At 43.3% G+C, this 16,668-nt stretch overlaps 1 protein-coding gene across 4 annotated transcripts in view; it reads right to left on the bottom strand.

Moving 5' to 3' along the window:
- Positions 1-521: 521 nt before the first annotated feature.
- The window catches only part of TBC1D8B (TBC1 domain family member 8B), a 103,045-nt gene continuing 86,898 nt past the window's right edge, over positions 522-16,668 (bottom strand). For 2 of the 4 annotated variants that reach the window (XM_043974412.1, XM_043974415.1), the window contains 4 exons: positions 14,311-14,394; positions 12,858-12,914; positions 5,628-5,725; positions 522-1,083 (listed from right to left, as the gene is read on the bottom strand). In XM_043974412.1, coding sequence (XP_043830347.1) covers positions 682-1,083; positions 5,628-5,725; positions 12,858-12,914; positions 14,311-14,394 — 641 coding nt within the window. In that variant the 3' untranslated portion in view covers positions 522-681. The remainder of the gene's footprint in view (positions 1,084-5,627; positions 5,726-12,857; positions 12,915-14,310; positions 14,395-16,668) is intronic. The other 2 variants (XM_043974413.1, XM_043974414.1) reach the window with 2 other exon arrangements.

Raw genomic sequence — 16,668 nt, 5'->3', positions numbered from 1 at the left:
CTAGGCCAATTCTTTGTCCATTATGCCACACTGCCATAGGGAGGAGAAGGATGCAGGAAGAGAGATGGCTTCTGGACCTGGACTGATGTTGGAAGTCCTTCCAGAGCCAATATTAGAAAATAATCTCGGGTAAACTAAAAAAAAAATTAATTATAGTCACTCAGTTAAGACTTGGGCTCAAAGCCTCTGAATGGCAGTATTCCGTGGACAATTAAGGCTCAAAGGGCTCTATTCTCTAAAGCACTTTAATATCTACACAAGACTGAGGCACATACACATACAGAATTCAAAACGAGGGCCTGTCAATTTGACAAAGCGATATCACTGGTATCCAAATACAACAGCAAACTGGAAGATTCCGACACTATTTCATAGGTAACTACTAGTAAGAGTCTTTTTTTGTTTTTGTTTTTAAACTGAGTGGTTTGGTGGTGCCCTCTAGGGGTGACACGAAGATGATGTCTTAAGATAGTGCAGATGAAGTAAAATGTTATATAAAAAGTGCTTGTCATCATGAAGAATGGAATTGTGCTTTGGGGTACCTTGGTTTCCTTCAAATAGATCTGTGCCACATAAAGCTAAATCCCTGAGGTTTCTTCCCAGGGATCACAGGGAATGAGCTCAATGGACCCTGGTAAACTTCAGGCAATCCTTGGTAAAAATGGGTTCCACGCTGGTAAATTACACCCTTGTTCTAGAACTCAGCTGGGAGGCTTTTGCATCTGCTAACTTGGCTTGGACATCTACTGGTTTTTCAAAAAACCTCACTATGACAGGCTCATTTAACAATGATGCAAGGATCTGCTCAAAAGCAAAAGACCACTGGTGTTCCTCTTTAAGTGGGGAGAGCTCCTTTGCTGCTTCAGTCGGCTGAGGGGTGCTGCTGTTACCAGGGTCCCCTATGGTGGTGGAGTCACTGGCCTTCTCTTTGGTGGGTGACATTGTGCCATGAAGTCTCCTCCCCACTTCTTCCATCCTGAGCAAGAGATTGGTCACAACTGCGATGGCCTGGTATAACTCTTCTTCCTCAGGATGCCCATGAAACAAGTTATCAAAGGTCTTGGAGAGCTGAATAAATTGTACCTGGGAAACACGAAAGAGACATGGCAACACAATATCCCACACCTGTTTGGGGAAGTGCATTGAGAAGTGAACTTTGTAGAATGTGGCTTTCTACCCCTGAATAACTGCTGATCTAGAGACCTCTCACCTTTCACAGTAAAGATGTAGACAAGTAACAGTAACATGAACACTAAACAGGCGGGCAGTCTTGACTTAATTGCAACAAGCAACCCTGGTTTTGGAAAACAGATGGTGAAACCCACTTCCCTATTCTCAGTAGGGAGGTAAGAGAACACAGAAGTGGACAGTGGCAACACTGCCAGATACACTTATTTAGTAGGTCGGGTTTAAGTGTTTTTCTTTATTATAAAAGGGGCCTGAAATTGGATGGGGAAGTGGTGATGCATATTGAGAAATGATTATGGTGTGAAAAACCTGAGGTGTCAATAAAACTGGAATCACACAAATCAGGGTAGAAAATTTCAGAGAAGTCAGCCTGCTAAGGGGTAGAAATTTCCATCTCCCAGATCCTTTCATATAACTACTCCACGGCTGTTTGTCTGGCACATTTATGAAATATCGACCGTGTCAGGTACTGCTCTAAGCACTGCAGACACAAAGACAAAAACAAAATGGTCCCTACCCACAAGGAGCTAATATTTGGTTGGGGTTGGGAGGGGAGGGAGAGAAGCACATTAGTCCAATCAATACACATCCACGAAAGTACCTACCACATATACCAGCTACTTTGTGAGACATCTTCTGGAAATCATCAGGTAACCGGCCTTAGTGACAGGATGAAATTCTCTAACTTCCCCAAATGCCCAGCACAGACATGCTATGATCAACCAGTATGTTTAAAAGAAAGAATGACTTTCTGAATTTGTCTAGTAGAATGATGAACAACCACGGTTAAAACATGTTGTGTTTAATCAACTTAACAATTAAACAAAAACCTCTAAATATTCACAACAGCAATTTATCAGCAACGAACACTTCAACTTTTTTCTGAACCTTCCGATTGTAAATTCGAATAGATGTATACAACACTTTACAGCCTATGCATAGTTTTGTTGGGTGTGTTCTGCTCTTTTCAGGCCACAATATTTTTGTATAGACGTTTCCAGATGTCTCTACCCTTTGTGCATTTGTTATTGTTCATGGTGATATAGTCTCCATAGCAGTGACGTGCTGGAGTTGGCTTGGCCTTTCCCTAGCAGTGGGGTGTTGGGCTTCCTTCCAGTTTCTCCCTATTCCATACAGCTATAAATACCTTTGTGCAAATAAGCACCCTTTTTATAAAGGTTGTGGGTGGAGTGTAATAAAGCCAAGACATTAGGAGGCACAAAGAAAGGAGATGAGCTGTAGGCATTTTTATATCATTTGTGAATGTTAACTAACGATTCCAATGACAGAGAATTCCCACAGAAGTTTATTTGTCAAAAGGCAACTCATAAAACTACCCTAATAAACTCTGGGTGAAAAAAAAGGTAACTGCTTCCTTTGGAGTTTCCACTCATCTCTCACTCTGTGGTGGTTTCCATTCTGAAAGTGGCAATGATTATAGAATGCATTGGAGATCCTCCCAAGACTTGTCCGAATATATAACTACTACCTACTTCTGGTGATTTCTGTGGGCACAAAGATATCAAGGCCTTGGCTGAGACAGTAGGGCCACAGGTGATATTGTCTGCACTGCTGCTTACTGAAGGCATGGGCAATAAGGGGAAAAACAGATTTGGGAAGGGAACAGTTGGTTTGGAAGACAGTGTCTTGAGAATAGAACCATGATAACGTAGGCATGACAGGCTCCCGGTTAGAAAGATCGGGCTGGTAAGAATGGATTTGTCTGCCCTGGGAAGGCTTATAGGAACTGAGGCAGAGTCAAGTCAGGAGAACAAGTTATCCAATAACACCACCACTAAAAAAAATGAAAGACTTAAAACTCTGATCAATGCAATGACCAATCGTGATTCCAGGGGCCCAATGATAAGGCATGCTACCCACTTACTGAGATAGAGAGATGACAGGCTTAGAGTACAGAATAACACATACACTTTTGGCCATGGCCAACGTGGAAATGTGTTTTGCTTGACTATGCATATTTGTTATAAGGATTGTGTTTTTCTCTTTTTATTTGAGGGTTGGGTTGGGAGGAAGGAGGTGCTAAGTAGTAATACTGCTGCCAAAAAAAAAGAGAGCCACTGAAACATCTTAAAAATGGACAGAAAAGAGGAGAAAAAAGTTCAGGGGGAAACACAGATAAGCAGAGAAGTTCTGAAAGTAATATATTATATTTATTATGTTTTTTTAAAAAGCAAGTTGTATGTGATAGATTCATGGCTTCACATATAATACTCTTTTTGTTTCACTTTTTATATGGAGAATTCATGGGCTTCTTTTGTGTGTTTATTAAATTCAGAATTAAAATTTTTTTAAATCAATTTGTCTGGAGTCTTGCAAATCTACTCAAATGGGATTTAAACTACAAAGGAAGGAGGAGGGAGAAGACAGTCTGCATCCACCCACTAAGCCAAAAATACTGGAGAGTATGTGATCCTTGCGTCCTCAAGAGCCACAGCTCCTAAGGAACCCAGAAAGCGGGTCCTGGGTGACGTCAAATGGAAGCTGATAGGGTTTGTAATCAATGGGAATGGCACAAAAGGGGATGTATTGCCATCTGCTTCACTGCTGCAGAGTAAGGGGCCTTGGGCCTTGCCACCTGCACCACAGCTGCTCCCTCCTTTGTGTGTTGGCTCCTCCAATTAGGCTGTGAGCTCCTTGGGATCAGAGACTGTTTTGCATTTCTATTTGCAGCCTCAGTGCTTGGCACTGAGTTTATACTGAAATCATTGCTTTTCTCATTGGTTTATTTATGCAAGGTAGGAAGAAGAAAAGTTGATGAGACATCCAGAAGTTTATAGGAGACAAATCCAAGAAACGAGGAAGTAATTAAACCCAAGGCCCAGACTGCCTTTAGACAAAGGCCTAAAGTACAGGAAACAAACAAGAGGAACTCAAGGGGCTTAAACCAAAGAGGCAAATCTGACCTCAGATGTCACTGAGACTTGGTGAGATAAAAACCAGAACTAGATGATGGCTTAGGGAAGGTATGCCTGATACAAAAATTACAGGGTAGGGAAAGAGCCAGTAGTACTATAGGGACTATATGTGGATACTCGTATGAAACTCCTCTACCAATGAGGTTCAGCACCTTTTCTGCAACAGAGATCACCTAGGGTGCTGAGAAGTTAAGTGACTTGACCAAGGCCATGCAGTCAGTATGCGATTCCAACCAGGTCTTCCTGGCTTTAAGGCTAGATTCCTATCCACTATACCACATGGTATACATGCATGTGAACCAATCAATCAAATAGCATTTATGAAACACCTACTATGTGCCAGGTACTGTGCTAAGTGCTGGGGATACAAAGAAAGGCAAAAAACAGTCTCTGCCCTCAGGGAGCTTTCAGTCTAATGGAGATCAATGCAAATAACTACATACACATGTATGTGTATGCATATATATATATATATATATAAAATAATAAGTTTGACTGCTGCTTTTTATTTTTCCATTAACCATTTCCTGATACATCTTCTGCCCCACAAGGAGGGATAAAAGTTACAACAGTGTGAATTTTGGCTCAATGTAAAGAACCTCCTCCTGACAATCAGCACCATTAAAAAATGGAATGACTGCATTAGGAGGCAGTAGGTTTCCTCTCACTGGAAGGCTTCTAGCAAAAGCTTGCCATGTTTTGTTACAGAAAGAATTGCTTTTCAAGACTGGACGGCCATGGAAGACGTTGACAATTCTGACTATGACTCTGGTTTGGTTCCTCTCAAAGCATCTAATTCAGGCTTCAAATCACTTGAGATGAAGGAAGGGACTCGGAATTCCATGACCTTCCTTATTTTGGTGAAAGGGGACATGTGCGAATCAACGTAGGGCTGCCTGGCAGATTGTAGTTTAGTTTGGACAAAGTGGAGACGCTACCCATGTACATGTAAAGGGGATAGGAGGGTTCAGAATTATATATAGCCTGACAGCTATCAGGACAGTAGGACCAGAATTAAACATGTGAGCCTAAAATAAAACAACAAAAAAAATGTGAGCCTGACACAGCTGAAAACAGAAGGCACAGGGACATATGGGGAGACATGTCATCCTAAGAGCTAACACGTTACCATTATTACCATTTTGTTGCCGTAACAATCATTGAGAAAGTTAACAGGACCAACCTATAATTGAGTCTAATACTTGGAAAGGTGGCAACCAAACCAGGTATATTATAAATGGTGCCCTACAAGTACGCCTAGGGTCGATGGATTAGTCCCATCAACAGTTCAGATTTGCTCGACTAGTAAAAAAAGAAACTCCATTTCTAGACACGGCTGAGCATCTAGAGACAAAATCATTAGCAAAACCCATCACTTCCCACTCCTACAGCCTCATTTGGTGTTTGTGGAAACATAACACAACAGCATGCTATATAAATTTGTAACTCAGGCTAACACACACCCACATTTATACAAAAATAAGGGTTTTGAAACTACTCTACCTGATTCATTCTGGGTAAATCCTTAATGTTTTCTTCTTTTTTGAGAAGTTCATCTTGCCACTGCTTTAGATACGCCTGAACATCGAGTTTCCCCCTGCCTGAATGAGAATAGAAACACTTCATTATGAACAACCCACCATTACACATTTGTTCAAGTAGGAAAATGAACTGCTGTTTCTACTACAATAGTTTAAAATCAATTGTCGCTGAACCAGGTTGTTGAGTGTTCATTTTTCTTTCATGTTGGAATTTGAAAAGCATACCGTCAATATTTTCAATCAAGTCGAGCTTGACCAAAACAGGGCCAAAGACCCGTGACACTCCACTAGAGACCTTGCTCCAAGTCAATACTGATTCAGTAAGTAACCCTCTTTGTGTCTGTTCCACTAGTTCTAAAACCACCTAATATTTAGACCATATTTCTCCATCTTGTCTACCAGGACATGAATAAAATCACCCAAATGATCAAATGGTATGTTGAAATTCAGACACACTCTAACTATAGCATTCTCCTGATCTACCAGGCTAGAAATGTTATTGAAGAAAGAAACTGTATTCTTGATGAGCTCACACTGGCTCACAGGAAATACTACTTGGATTCTGGAGAGCTGGCAAAATTTCTTAATACTCAGTTATAGAGCTTTCCCTGTGATTAAAGTCAAGTTCATGGGTAGTTTGCAGAATTTCCCTTTTTAAGAATTGGGATGAGATCCCTGTGTTCTTCAGGAAAACCAAAAAGATTATCAATAATGGTTTGGGAATCCTATCTACATGTTCTTTCAGCACTTACAGTGGTAATTTTTCTAGGCCGGGGGTCCCTGACCTCAATGACAGTTGGTAGGTACTCTCTTACTAGCTCTGATTCCCTCAACCCTTTCCATCTTGCAGATCATTCTCCTTGATAAGAGAAGTTGGAGGCCAAAGAGCAGTTGAGTAGCTCTGCTTTCTCTTCATTGTCCATGATCCCTTCTACTTCAAGGAGTGGACCTCCTTCTTGTCCTTCCTTCTGTAATGGGAGACTGGCCAACGAGAGTTCAGTGCTGGGAGAATGCTTCAGGAAGTTCCCGATGTTGTAGAATGGAAGGACCTGGTGTTTCACTTGAGAACATGTGTGATGAGGGCAGCTAGGTGGCGCTGCAGTGGATAAAGCACTGGCCCTGGATTCAGGAGGACCTGAGTTCAAACCCGGCCTCAGAAACTTGACACTTACTAGCTGTGTGACCCTGGGCAAGTCACTTAACCCTCATTGCCCCGCAAAAAAAAAAAAAAAAAAGAACATGTGATTATTCTGTGACTCTCTCCAGTTCACGAACCACTTGGTGAAGAAACAGTCATTTGACTAGCTTCTGAGACAGAAGTGAGCATGTGTTAAAAAGTTACTAACCAGCTAAAGCAAATTTCTTTTCCTTCCTGGCTTCATTCTAGTAAGGTGGCAAGGACTGTTGTAAGCCTCCAGGTAGGATGGAGGGAGTAGAGGGAAAGAAAGGGAGGAAGAGAAAGGGGGAGAGAGGAGAGGAGAAGGGAAGGGAGCAGAGGGGAGGAGAAGAGGAGGAGACAGGTGAGTAATGTTTTACTCTCCCCACCGGGTCAACATGAAGTCAGGGGAACAGAGCCTGATTATTGCTTCTGTCCCCAGTATTTCTCTTCTTTCCTACCTTAGGTGAAAGAATATTGGCCGCCACATGGAAAAGGATACAACCCTATGAGCTTCGAAGGTTCAGAAAAGGGAGCTGTGATAGGGACAGTGACAGGAGTCTATTCTAGAGTTTTCGGATAGCCAAACGTGGTAAGCAAAGCCCTGTGCAGCATATAAGAAGCAGCCCTGGCAGTGACTTGAATGCAGCAGCTGAGATATTGGTTTTTAGATCAACTTTGTTGACTATGCCACAGTTGGAAGTAAACTCAGTGAGGCAAATGTTTTGTAGGAAAGGCTTTAAGTTTGAGCCTACTCTACCCAGGGACGAGTAAAGGGGAGAGAGGATGTTTTATACTTCTGTTTTTTGGCCATATCTTCTCATTAAATATATCTTTGTAAAAGCTAATTTATGTTAATTGGTTAAATGATACCAGGCAACTAATAACTGAGATCAATCAATGATATAAGAGAGATATTAAATATAAGTGGGGATTGGTATTGGGGACAATAAACAGTAATGGGGGCTCAAGCCCATAGCATTTGAAGGGGAACCAATGTGAGTGGGAGTGAGAGTTGTGATAAGGCTCTCCAGAGCATAGAAAAGCTACTCATCAGACTAGAATCTAATGAAGCCTAAAATCCCAGCCAAAAGGCTGCCCCTGGCATGGCTTAAAACCTTTAGCTTATTCTGGCTCTACTCTTCCTAAGAAGTCTAGCCATTCTCTTGTATTCTTTTTTAGTCATAGGAGTTTTTTTTCCTTGTTTTTTTTTTTGCAGGGCAATGGGGGTTAAGTGACTTGCCCAGGGTCACACAGCTAGCAAGTGTCAAGTGTCTGAGGCTGGATTCGAACTCAGGTCCTCCTGAATCCAGGGCCGGTGCTTTATCCGCTGTGCCACCTAGCTGCCCCCTAGTCATAGGTTTTTACTGCTGCTTCATGAATGATGGTTCATGTCTGTCCCTTTTGAATTTAAGGTTCTAAGAAAAGTCCCTGTGAAGCAACTTGAGTCAAGTATCATGTTTTAAATATACCTCTCAGGTTTGGACAGCCAGATTTTCTTATGTTGAGACTCTCTTCCCTTGGGCATCTTTCCTGGCAGAGACTCTGTCCAATGGGATCTTAGGGATCTTTTCTCTTAATTTTAAAACAATCTTCTTATTCTTGACTGCTAAGCTGATATCACTTATTTCATTAAAATCAATAAGCAATTATTAAGCATCTACTATGTGCGAGGAACTCTGCTAAGTGATGTTGATATCAACACAAAAATAGCCTGCCCGCAAGGAGCTTATATTCTCCTGGAGGATAAGAGATGTTCCAAAATAAGTACATGAATGCAATGGAAGATCATCATGTAATATGAAATGACAAGTATGAGTATTGCAGAGAAACATAGGAGAACACATTTGAAATGGGAGACTGAAGGGAGCAGAACCAGATAACAAAACAAGGACAACAACAACAACTTTGATGAAAAGATCAGTAAAAGGAACTAACCTGAGTAACCAAAAAAAGCAATCATGATTCTAGGGAACAGATAATGGAATATGCCTTTTTCCTCTCAGCAGAGAGGTGGAGGAATACACAGTTGAGGCTTCAGCCATGCAGCCCCTGGATCACACAATTCTGCATTTATTACTGACTGAATTAGAAATATTTAACAAAAGATATAAAATGAGGATAAAACATAGATAGCATTACATTTTAAGACTAAGTCAATCTGCCTCTTGCAGGGCTCTTTATGTAGGGGTTGGTGGCCCTCGTTTCTATTTGGGAGGGACACCTCTGCGCTAGAGCATCAGATGAGTTCACTATATTGGGTGTTTTTCCTTAAATGTTTTTCTTCCTTACAAGGGAGGGTTCGATCCTGTGGGAGGCTGGGGGAGCCATTTTCACAAATGTCTGTGGTATTCAAACAAACAGTAACCAGACTGCAAGGGACTGAGAAATGAGTAGGAAGAGAAGTGAGGACAAGGAGTGTTAAGAGATTTTACTAGAAGTTTGGTTGTGAAAGGTAAGAACAGCACAGGAGAAACCTTATTATTTAACTACTCTTCTCAACTAGGTGCTAGCTAGGCATGCATAGTTGCCCAGGAAGACAGGTTAGGGGTGGGGTCGGGTGGAGTGGAAGGATCAACATCCTTTTCTAGCCACCTGACACTCTCCTGGATCATCGCCAACCCTGTCAGCTTGTTCTTGGGACCCTGGGCACCCATCTTTTCCTCTTCGTGGTGAGAGTGGGTGAGGCCCTATTCCAGGCTTGGGTTGGCAAAGACCCAAGACCCTGCCCTAAGGCATGAAGGTAGTTGGAGTGAGAAACCTGACCCAGGAGGAGTACAAGTAGTTTCAGCCCGGAGATGTGTGTGCAATGTAAGGGCCAAATGTAAATTCTCCCTGACCCCGTCTGTACATAGCCCCAGGCACCTATCTCCTCCTGCTGCCTTTAGGGAGGTCTGTCTACCAGGAGAAAGGGCTTGTACCCATGGGGAAGGTACTCTGGGACAAATCATGTTAACTAAAGCAGTGACTGCCTTATCCCTCCCTCCCATTTCATCCTCTCAGGTCTCATAGTCATTGTGCTCTAGCCACTTTTGACACCAATTTGACAGTTTCCTAAGTTCAGCCATGCCTGGACAAGGTTCCATTTGCCCTAGCCTAGGTATGGTTCTGAGTGGGAACCAGATTGTGGAGGGCCCGAGCATAAGGAGCTTATGTTTTATCCTAGAAGTGATGGGAAACCATAGAAGGTTTTTGAGCAGGGGATAACATATGCAGAGCTCCATCTTAGGAAGGTTCTTTTGGCAACTGTGAATGGGATGAATGGGAGATCAGTTGGGAGACTATTATGATAGTTTGGGTGACATGAAAGCCTGAACCAGCCAAGTATTCCTGTGATCTGAGAGAAGACAACAGACCTGAGAGATGTTGCACTTGACTACATAAGAGGGACGGGACGATGCTGGGGTCCAAACTTGGGTGACTGAGAAGTGGTAGTGTCCTCAATGGAGATAAGGCAGTCAATGAAAGTTTTAGTGGGGGAAGCTCAGACGTTCCATTTTGCTCCTACTGAACTTGAGATGCTTACAGGCCAACATCCAGGAGGAAATATCCAGCAATTAACTGATTAGATGAGGCGGCATTTTAGTAGACTAAAGTTTAGAAGTTAAGAATGTAGAAGTTAGGGTTGGATATCTAATCTCTGGAATCATCTGCAGAGACAAAGAACTTTGGACGGATGTGAGCTGTTCAGATCACCAAGGGAGTGTGGAGACAAGAGAAAACAAGAGAAAAGAGCTCCTGACGGAGGCCTGAGGATGGCAGGAGGTGGATGAGGAGGCAGCAAAGGGAACTATGAGGAGCACATAGGTGGGAGAAGAACAAGGAGACAAGAGTATCATTGAATCCAATGGCAGGAACAGTATTTGCAACAGAGAGACTCATTATTCTTTAAAAGGTACTGAAATCGGGGCAGCTAGGTGGCGCAGTGGATAGAGCACCGGCCCTGGAGTCAGGAGTACCTGAGTTCAAATCCGGCCTCAGACACTTAACACTTACTAGCTGTGTGACCCTGGGCAAGTCACTTAACCCCAATTGCCTCACTAAAAAAAAAAAAAAAAAAAAAAAGGTACTGAAATCATCCTCCAGACTTAGATGGTTCAGTAGACTCAGGCTTGGCCACCTATTGTTGCTGCTCCCCATAGGCCTAAGTATAAGAGCCAGCTTATGAGGAGTCAGTCCTCCCTCAGGCTTTTTTTTTAGTGAGGCAATGGGGGTTAAGTGACTTGCCCAGGGTCACACAGCTAGTAAGTGTTAAGTGTCTGAGGTCGAATTTGAACTCAGGTCCTCCTGACTCCAGGGTCGGTGCTCTATCCACTGCGCCACCTAGCTCCCTCAGGCTTTTGACCACTAGACCAGAATGGCCAATACAGAGGGAAGGAAGCTATGCTCAGCTGAATCGATGTATCCTTCAGTTTTCTTTTATGTTATGGCTACACAAACCTTTTTTGTTGTTAACTGTTCGTTTATGAGAGTCTCATTTCATTCCAATTCTGAACATAAAGCACCAGACTGGCCTGAGTCAGGCCTGTCTATAACACCGAGGGAGAGAGTGCCTGGTGAAGAGACAACAGTATCCAAATTTAAAAAGAAGTCAAAGAGAAAGACTGAGAAAAGAGATCGTTGTAACCTGGGAGAGGGGTGGGGTTTTAGAAGAGAGTAGGTGGTGAGGCAGGAGAGGCAATGGGTACAGACAATTCCTTCTAAGAGTCTGGGCATGACAGGGTAGAAAAAGAAAGAACATAAGGGGGATAGCAGGGGCAAGTAAAGCCTTGGTCCCCTGCTGTCTCCCTCTGTAACCCTTCCTCTGTTTCTGTTTAGACCAACTTTGGCATATGGGAGAGAAGAAACTGACATTTTCTTTTTTCTTTTTCTTTCTTTTTTTTTTTTTGGTGAGGCAATGGGGATTAAGTGACTTGCCCAGGGTCACACAGCTAGTAAGTGTTAAGTGTCTGAGGCCAGATTTGAACTCAGGTCCTCCTGAATTCAGGGCCGGTGCTCTATCCACTGCACCACCTAGCTGCCCCCCAAAACTGACATTTTCAATGATTTGGTAGAACGGAAATGCCTGCCTCACGATGAGTTGTTTTATGCACAATTTCTTGAGATGTTCTCAACACGCACTTTACCAAATACAATGCAATGCATTTGCTTTGAAAATAGATGGATCTGTGGGGCAGCTAGGTGGCGAGGTGGATAAAGCACTGGCCCTGGATTCAGGAGGACCTGAGTTCAAATCTGGTCTTAGACACTTGACACTTACTAGCTGCGTGACCCTGGGCAACTCACTTAATACTCATTGCCCCACAAAAAAAATAGATTGATCAGTATATTACTAGTGTGAATTTAATAATAAATATTCAGAATCTTTTAAGGCAAACAAGTAAGAAGTTCAAATGCATTTCAGAAATTTGTAGGAGTTAAATAGCTCTCACCTCTTTATTATTACTTGGCCAAACAACACCCAGAATTTGCATTTTAAAATAATGTGGATCTTTTGACTACCATATATTTACTCCCACCAAGAAACTCCAGTATTTAGTGAAACAATAAAATAAACTGCTAAAGCAAAATACATACAAGAAATTCTAGAACTTAAGGACTGTCTGAAAACAAATGAGCAGCACTGACTTTTTTTTCTTGCATGTCCATGAAATACCAAAAAGACAAGAAGATAACCTCCAACTTGTTGAGAAAGTCCCCCAGGGAGGAATTCTGGGACCCTAGATCTAGAGGTATAAGAGACCAATTCCATCATTTGGGGGGGGGAAGGTTGAGAAAATGGAAGCCTAAGAAGGGGAAGGCAGGAAGTATCAGAGGTAGGATCTGACCCCCCCAATCCCAAGCCTCCCTCATCAATACCCTTTCCATCGTACCAGAGAAGTCTTGCAAGAGGAAATGACAAAGAGAGACTACAGTCTGTACCACCTGATTGAGTCCCCACAGTGGATGCATCAGAATAGGTGGTAGTGCTGTTGCTGCTGTGACTTTTGGACACAGCACTGGAATTAAGTGAACTCCCAAGGGCATGTTTGTTACCTTTCTCTGGGTTGCCTTTCGCTGATCCTACTTCCTGTCCATGTGCGGGTAAGGAAACTAGAGGAAGAGAACACATGACATCCTTCAAACTCCTTGGTTTAACTAAATCCTTTCGGAAGGTAAAACCTCAGCTTTGTCATATGCAAAGCAATCAGCCTGGCTCACTTTCTTTCTTTAGGGGTCCAATTTTGGCTGAAATGGCCTAACACTGTGACAACAAACCTATGCAAGAGCTTTGGCTTCCTACAGCAATGTCACTGGCTAACTGGGCCTACTGCCTCATCTCACTGGGTGCCTGGGTTCAGGGAGAATAAAGTGAAGGAAAAGGCAAAAAGCTCCTATCAGGGGGTTAATTAAAAAGTAAACCAGGGGCAGCTAGGTAGCACAGTGGATAGAGCACTGGCCCTGGAGTCGGGAGTACCTGGGTTCAAATCTGGCCTCAGACACTTAACATTTACTAGCTGTGTGACCCTGGGCAAGTCACTTAACCCCAATTGCCTCACTAAAAAAAAAAAAAGGCAAACCAAAAGGCCCAGACTTCAAGGGGACTCCTGGCGCCACTATATATCCAGTCCTGTCTCATCTACCATTTTTTCTGGACCAGACTTTTGATGTAGGGAACTGCCAGGGAGGAAATGCTCTCTGTCGATGCTCTTAGTTTCCTGAGGTGAATTTCCCAGGGTCACAGAGCTAAGATGTGGCTGAGGATGGACTAGAACCTGGGTCTTCCAGGCTTCAAGGTTAGCTCTCCCATCCACTCCACCATGGTGCCTTTTCAACTGATACCATGAAAATTCAGATTCACAATGGCCCATCTAAGACATATGAAGATGAGATGGTAAGCTCCTTGGGGGCAGGGAGACTGGCTTTTACTTTTTATTTCTATCCCTATCCCTTAGCACAGAGCCTAGTACACAGCAAGTGCTTAATAAATGGTTGTTGACTAACTGATCCTCAGGTCATCCCATGTACTAGTTATAGTATACTAAAGTTAAGAACGGCAATGGATACATTTCTTAAATGATTTTTTTTTCAATGAACAAAAAATTCTGCCTTTCCCTCTCCCTCTCCCTTTGTCCCTATCTTGGTCACTGAAAAAGAAAGAACAAGAAAACCTTTGTAACAATTATGAAATATGTATAGTCAAGCAAAACAAATGACAAATACATTTTTTCACAAACTTTCACAACAACGAAGGCTAAAGTAAAAAAGGATTTTCTGCCGAATTAACCAGATAAGTAAGTCGGTTTACTGGACAAAGCCTTGTATGTCAGGGAATCAGCCAAAGATTTAGTGAGTGCCGGTGCCTAGAAGCAAGGGCTGCAGATGAAGCAGAAGACACCTGACAACCAAGGTTGTCTTGTTCCCCCATGGGGAGAGCACTGGAGCCAAGAAGGCCTCTGAGCCTGATTGCCCACCATTGGCGGGATTAAACTTTGGCATGCCCGTTTACCATGGAACTGGCTGAAGCGGAGAAGTTCATCCTCGGAAAGTCGATCTCCTTTTGATGGGCTCACAGACTCCACTTCGGTAAAAGCTGGAAAGAGACAACCCAAGTCATAGGGAATTTGTGGTGAAAGGAAGAATCAGAAGGTTGGAAGTATGGGATGAGACAACTAGTGCTCTATACCTCTGGGCAGATAGAGGCTCCAGGCTCTAGAACTGGAAGGAAGGACCTCTGAGGTCAGCTGATCTAGCCTCCTCCTTTAATAGAGGAGGAAACTGATGCTTGGGGGGAGAAATCACAGGGGATTCAAGGTTGATCTAGAACTGAAAAGGTCTCCATAGGCTGAGCAGTCCAACCTCCTCCTTTTACAGAGGTAGAAAATGGGGCCCAGGGATGGGAAAGCACCCATAGGATCCTAGATCAGGACTTCAGAGGGATGTAGTTTAACCCCCTCCCTTTTACACAGGAGAAATCTGAGGTGCAGAGATGTGAAGTGATTTGTCCATGTTTACTCAGAATCCTTGATCTAGAGTTAGAAGGGACCTCGAGAGGTCATCTGGTCTAGCCTCCCCCTTTACAGGTGAAGAAACAGGCCCAGAGAAGATGGGGTCACTTGCCCAAGGTCACCAGCACTACCACTTGTCTCTGCCAAGGTTGTGGCAGAGCTAGTTCATGTTAGAAGGACAAAAGAGATACCATGAGGAAATGTAGAAATGTCCAAATGCCAGTAGGAAGCAGGCTCCATGCAGTGCCACAGAGCCCTAAAGTAAAGCAGGGACTGTCTTTGCAAGTGTTTGTGAAATAGCACCAGTTGGCATACATGACAGATGCAGCGTTTCAATGGAGGTCTCTGAAAATACGGCCTTTAGACTAAGTCACTCACAGTCTCCCTCAATAACTAAACTGAGGAACACAACACTGGCCTAATGTTGAAAGAGAAATGCATTATCAGCTGGCACAGTGGAAAGAGTCAGAAGTTCTTGTTGCTCTTCAGTTGTTTTTCAGTGGTGTCCCCACTCTTCGTGACCCCATGTGGGCTTTTCTTGGCACAGATACTGTAGTGGGTTTGCCATTTCCTTCTCCAGCTCATTTTGCAGATGAGGGAACTGAGGCTAACTGGGTGAAGTGACTTGCCCAGCGTCACAGTTAAGCGTCCAAGGCCAGATTTGAACTCAAGAAGAGGAGTCTTCCTGACTTCAGGTCTAGCATTCCATCCCTTGCAGCGCTTCCTAGCTGCTCAGAGTCAGAGGACCTGGATTCAAATCCTATCTCTGATGCTTACATAGCTGGGTGACCTTGAGTAAGTTTCTTCCCCTCCTTAGGCCTCAGTTCCCTCCTCAGGCCTCAGTTCCCTCCTCTATAAAATGAGAGGATTTCCCTAGATGGCCTCAGGGATCCCTTCTAGCTCTAGAACTAGGATCCTCTGGGTGACCTTGGGTGAGTCCCTTCTCCTTGCTAGGCCTCAGTTCTCCTTTATCTATAAAATGGATTAGTTCCATTAGATGTCTTCCGAGGTCCCATCTGGCTCTCCATCAATGACTCTTCTGAAATAAAGCCTCTAAAAATGACAAGGGATGAGGGTATTCAGGTTGCATGTTGACACACCAGGTCTTTTTATTCAAGAGAAAAGATTGGGAAGGATAACGATACCACTGATACTAGAGCTCAGAAAACTAATTATACAGGTCAGAGCTTTTCTGAAGTGGTTTGTCAGGAGGCTGGAGTTGCTAGGTAGCACCATTTTTGAGCAGTCCCATGAAAGCCCATTGCCACCGGTTGCTAGAGCACCATAGCACACGGGAGGTTTGGGGGCGGGGACTTTCTTCTTTTGGATTTGTTCAGGTGTTTTCAAAGAGCATGTAACTTGGCACTGATTGCCTCTTACAATGCTGTTCATAAACCCAGCGTGCCAAATGGAGAGCATCTTCTATCCCAGTTGAATTTGAATGCACAGGGCAGCTAGGTGGTGCTGCAGTGGATAGAGCACCGGCCCTGGATTCAGGAGGACCTGAGTTCAAATCCAGCCTCAGACACTTGACACTAACTGTGTGACCCTGGGCAAGTCACTTAACCCCAATTGCCTCACCAAAAAAAAAAAAAAAAGAATTTGAATGCAATTCACCATTTGAACTAAAAGATGACTCAAAGGGGAATTTGGTTTTTTTTTTTAAATGCTGGTTTGAATAGCAGAGTAGAAAAGGCACTAGACCCAAATTCATATCCTGGTTCCACTGCTTGTTGGTTGTGTGACCTTGGTCTAAGTCAGTTTGCTCATCTGCAAAATGGGGACAATAACCACACCTCCCTCCCAGGGCTGTTGTGAAGATCAATGGCAATTCTGTATGTATGCATGTGTGTATGCAT

This window comes from Dromiciops gliroides, chromosome X (genome assembly GCF_019393635.1).
Source record: "Dromiciops gliroides isolate mDroGli1 chromosome X, mDroGli1.pri, whole genome shotgun sequence".
NCBI classification, from domain to species: Eukaryota; Metazoa; Chordata; class Mammalia; order Microbiotheria; family Microbiotheriidae; genus Dromiciops; species Dromiciops gliroides.
Note: the sequence above shows the minus strand (reverse complement) of the source record. Positions and strands in the feature narration are given on the sequence as shown.